This window comes from Lampetra fluviatilis, chromosome 58 (assembly GCF_964198595.1).
Source record: "Lampetra fluviatilis chromosome 58, kcLamFluv1.1, whole genome shotgun sequence".
NCBI classification, from domain to species: Eukaryota; Metazoa; Chordata; class Hyperoartia; order Petromyzontiformes; family Petromyzontidae; genus Lampetra; species Lampetra fluviatilis.
In genome coordinates, this window is record NC_136332.1 from 3,399,710 (window position 1) to 3,404,977 (window position 5,268).

Here is a 5,268-nt window from a genome sequence, read left to right on the forward strand (position 1 = left end):
GACCCATGGCGGAACGACGTCAGCTGATGCAGCAGCAGCAGCAGCAGCTGGCGGTTGCAGGAGCACCTGTCGATGGGCGGGGGTCACGCGCAACGGTTGGCGGCCCTCGGCCAGGGGTCGCCCTTCACCGCCAACGGCCTCCCGGGGCCACCCTCGCCGTACTCACGCAAGTGCGTGGCCAAGACCCCCCACCCACCCACCCAGCCACCCCCACCCCCCCCACCCCCACCCACCCTACCCACCCACCCCACCCCACCCACCCTACCCACCCACCCCACCCCACCCGCCCTACCCACCCACCCCACCCACCCACCCACCCCCACCCCCCACCCACCCACCCACCCCACCCCCCCACCCACCCACCCACCCCACCCCCACCCACCCCACCCACCCCACCCCCACCCACCCACCCACCCCACCCCCACCCACCCACCCACCCCACCCCCCACCCACCCACCCCACCCCCACCCACCCACCCACCCCACCCCCACCCACCCACCCCACCCCCACCCACCCACCCCACCCCCACCCACCCACCCCACCCCCACCCACCCACCCCACCCCCACCCACCCCACCCCCACCCCCACCCACCCACCCCACCCCCACCCACCCCCCCACCCCACCCCCACCCACCCCACCCACCCTACCCACCCACCCCCACCCCCACCCACCCACCCTACCCACCCACCCCACCCCCACCCACCCACCCTACCCACCCACCACCCCACCCCCACCCACCCCACCCCACCCACCCTACCACCCACCCCACCCACCCACCCCACCCCCACCCACCCCACCCCACCCACCCACCCCACCCCCCCACCCCCCCACCCCACCCCACCCACCCTACCCACCCACCCCACCCCCACCCACCCTACCCCACCCCCACCCACCCACCCCACCCCCACCCACCCTACCCACCCCACCCACCCTACCCACCCTACCCACCCTACCCACCCCACCCACCCTACCCACCCCACCCACCCTACCCACCCCACCCACCCTACCCACCCACAGCACCCACCCTACCCACCCACCCCACCCACCCTACCCACCCCCACCCACCCCACCCCCACCCACCCACCCAGCCTACCCACCCCCACCCACCCCCTCCCACCCACCCCACCCCACTCCCACCCCACCCCCACCCACCCACCCTACCCACCCAGCCTACCCACCCAGCCTACCCACCCCCACCCACCCCACCCCACCCCACCCCCACCCCCACCCAACCCACCCACCCCTCCCACCCACCCCACCCCCACCCAACCCACCCACCCCTCCCACCCACCCCACCCCCACCCAACCCACCCACCCCTCCCACCCACCCCACCCCCACCCAACCCACCCACCCCACCCACCCCACCCACCCTACCCACCCCCACCCACCCTACCCACCCCCACCCACCCTAACCCACCCACCCCCAACCCACCCACCCCAACCCACCCCAACCCACCCCACCCACCCTACCCACCCCCACCCACCCCACCCCACCCACCCCACCCACCCCCACCCACTCACCCCACCCACCCTACCCACACCCCACCCTACCCACCCCACCCACCCTACCCACCCCACCCACCCACCCTACCCACCCTACCCACCCTACCCACCCACAGCACCCACCCTACCCCACCCACCCCACCCACCCTACCACCCCCACCCTACCCACCCAGCCTACCCACCCCCACCCACCCTACGCACCCCCACCCACCCTACCCACCCCACCCCACCCACCCTACCCACCCAGCCTACCCGCCCCACCCACCCACCCTACCCACCCAGCCTACCCGCCCCCACCCACCCACCCTACCCACCCAGCCTACCCGCCCAGCCTACCCGCCCCACCCACCCCTCCCACCCACCCCACCCTACCCACCCCACCCACCCTACCCACCCCACCCACCCTACCCACCCTACCCACCCCACCCACCCTACCCACCCACAGCACCCACCCTACCCACCCACCCCACCCACCCTACCCACCCACCCCACCCACCCTACCCCCACCCCCACCCACCCCACCCACCCTACCCACCCCCACCCACCCCACCCACCCTACCCACCCCACCCACCCTACCCACCCCCACCCACCCCACCCACCCTACCCACCCCCACCCACCCCACCCAGCCTACCCACCCACCCCCACCCACCCCCACCCCACCGCCCCTCCCACCCACCCCACCCCACCCCACCCCACCCCCACCCCCACCCACCCACCCTACCCACCCAGCCTACCCACCCCCACCCACCCCCTCCCACCCACCCCACCCCACCCCCCACCCCACCCCCACCCACCCACCCTACCCACCCAGCCTACCCACCCAGCCTACCCACCAGCCTACCCACCCCCACCCACCCCACCCACCCCACCCCACCCCCACCCAACCCACCCACCCCCTCCCACCCACCCCACCCCCACCCAACCCACCCACCCCACCCACCCCACCCACCCTACCCACCCCCACCCACCCTACCCACCCCCACCCCAACCCACCCCAACCCACCCCACCCACCCTACCCACCCCCACCCACCCCACCCCACCCACCCCACCCACCCCACCCACTCACCCCACCCACCCTACCCCACCCCACCCTACCCACCCCACCCACCCTACCCACCCCACCCACCCACCCTACCCACCCTACCCACCCCACCCACCCACCCTACCCACCTACCCACCCACAGCACCCACCCTACCCACCCACCCCACCCACCCTACCCACCCCACCCTACCCACCCAGCCTACCCACCCCCACCCACCCTACGCACCCCCACCCACCCTACCCACCCCACCCACCCACCCTACCCACCCAGCCTACCCGCCCCCACCCACCCACCCTACCCACCCAGCCTACCCGCCCCAGCCTACCCGCCCCCACCCACCCCTCCCACCCACCCCACCCTACCCACCCCCACCCACCCTTACCCACCCCACCCTACCCACCCCCCACCCACCCCCACCCACCCCACCCCACCCACCCACCCCACCCCACCCACCCACCCCCCACCCACCCACCCACCCCACCCACCCCCACCCACCCCACCCACCCCCCACCCACCCACCCACCCCACCCTACCCACCCCACCCACCCTACCCACCCACCCCACCCACCCTACCCACCCCACCCTACCCACCCCCACCCACCCTACCCACCCACCCCACCCACCCTACCCACCCACCCCACCCACCCTACCCACCCCCACCCACCCTACCCACCCCACCCACCCTACCCACCCCACCCACCCTACCCACCCCCACCCTACCCACCCCACCCACCCCTACCCACCCACAGCACCCACCCTACCCACCCACCCCACCCACCCTACCCACCCCCACCCACCCCACCCACCTCCACCCACCCCCACCCACCCCACCCAGCCTACCACCCACCCACTTGCGCCGGGCGCGCTGCTGGACCCTGACCCTCTGCCCTGTGCCGCCCCCCCCCAGCTTCTCCGGGCTGCCCCTCTCCGCCGCTCAGCGGCTGCCCCAAGCTGGGCGAGATGCGCGCGGAGCCCTCGCTGGTGCCGCAGTCGCGCCTGCTGCAGTACAAGCAGGCGTGCGCGGCGCAGCGGGCCGTCTCGCCGCACCCCCTTCGCCAACTCGGCCGCCGCCGGCACCGCCGACGACGCCGCGGCCGCCCAGCCGGGCCGAACGAACTTCCCCGGGGCGCGCCCCGTACGCCCGGAGCAGCGCGGAGTACGCGCCGTCGCCCTTCTACGCGCTGCCCTCGAGACTGACGCTGGCGCACTTTGCGCCGGGCGTGTACCCTCACGGCGCCGGCGGAGGTGGCGTGCCGAACCTGCCCCCCGGCCGGTTTCGGCGGCCTTCATCACCATCATCACCAGCAGCAGCAGCAGCAGCAGCCGTCGCCGCCGTCGCCGGCGATGGTGGGCGCGAGCGACGCCGACCTGGAACGGCCCGGGGGCCCGGCGGCGCAGCTCTACAACGGGTTCTCGCACGGGCTGCTGCTGGGAGCGGCGCTCAGCCCCAGGAAGGAGGGCGGCGCCGGCGCCGGCGTGGCGACCCGATGGCCGGCGCCGCGACCGCCCAGTCGTCGCCCGTCCTCCGTCGTTTCAGTCGTACGCCGCCGCCGGCGTGAACGGCCGAGCGGCGGTGCCGTCGCCCGGCGGGGAGTTTGACGGCTCGGGTTGGCCTCCCTCGGCTCTGACGAGCGCCCCAGCACCACCACCAGCACCATCACCAGCACCATCACCAGCAGCAGCAGCAGCAGCAACAGCAGCAACAGCAGCAGCAGCGCTACGGCTTGCGCAGCGCCAGCGGCGATGCCGTTCACTTCCCCAGCCACTACGGCCCTCCGGCGTCCGTGCTGTGTCTGCCGTCGGGCGCCGAAACGTCGGACCCCCTGTTGAGGCCCGGACCACCCCAGAAGCCGGGGCTCAGTGTGGAGATGGAGCAGCACCAGCAGCAGCAGCAGCAGCAGCAGCAGCAGCTTCACCAGCACCATCAGCTTCTGCTTCCGCACCACCTCCACCCGCTCTCAACGTCCACGCACCCCGATCACGTGAGTGCCTCATAGCCCATCGGATTCCTCCCGGTACCAACAAACACTCGGATTCAGAAGTCTGGGGGGGGGGGGCGGGGGTGGGGGGTGGCGACGCGTCCCAGTGGCGAGCGGCATTGGGCCGCACGCAGCAGAGGCTCGTGCTTTGAATCCGATGGGGCACCACCCTTTGTCGCCGCTGCTGTGCGTGCCAAGCGCAAAATCTCGTGCACGCGCGCGCCACCCCCCGGTGAGCTACGGTTGGATTACGTTCGGTGCGAAAGAAGTTCAGCGTACCGTACGCGCGTACGCGCGTGCGTGCAGCGGACGCACCGCCGATGAGCTACGGTTGGATTATGTTCGGTGCGAAAGAAATTCGGCGTACCGTACGCGCGTACGTGCGTGCGTGCGTGCGTGCAGCGGACACACCGCCGATGAGCTACGGTTGGCTCTTACGGTGCGAAATCATTTTATCTTGTCAAGGCGCTTTTCTCCTCCCACCCAGCTTAAAATACGCTGCCAAGCTTAGCAGTGTTCTTAGTTCTTTCGGTAAAGTCACGTAGAATGGAAACAATAAAAATAATAAAATTAAACATAATAAAATAATTCTCACGACGTTTATTGTTTTATTTTATTATTTTTATTGTTTCCATTCTACGTGACTTTACCGAAAGAACCAAGAAGATGAATCCCTGCAGTCATGAAAGCTTTAAATCGAAATTTAAGCTTAGCTGTGTTCATTGGAGCGCTTTCTTT

General features: G+C 71.2%; 1 protein-coding gene across 1 annotated transcript; it reads left to right on the top strand.

Annotated features, from left to right (window-relative positions):
- Window positions 1-9: 9 nt before the first annotated feature.
- LOC144950598 (uncharacterized) lies at window positions 10-4,529 on the top strand. Its single transcript, XM_078880752.1, has 2 exons — window positions 10-170; window positions 3,459-4,529. Exons 1-2 carry the CDS (start codon window positions 73-75, stop codon window positions 4,108-4,110), a joined length of 750 nt encoding a protein of 249 aa, XP_078736878.1. The 5' UTR covers window positions 10-72; the 3' UTR covers window positions 4,111-4,529.
- Window positions 4,530-5,268: the final 739 nt, after the last annotated feature.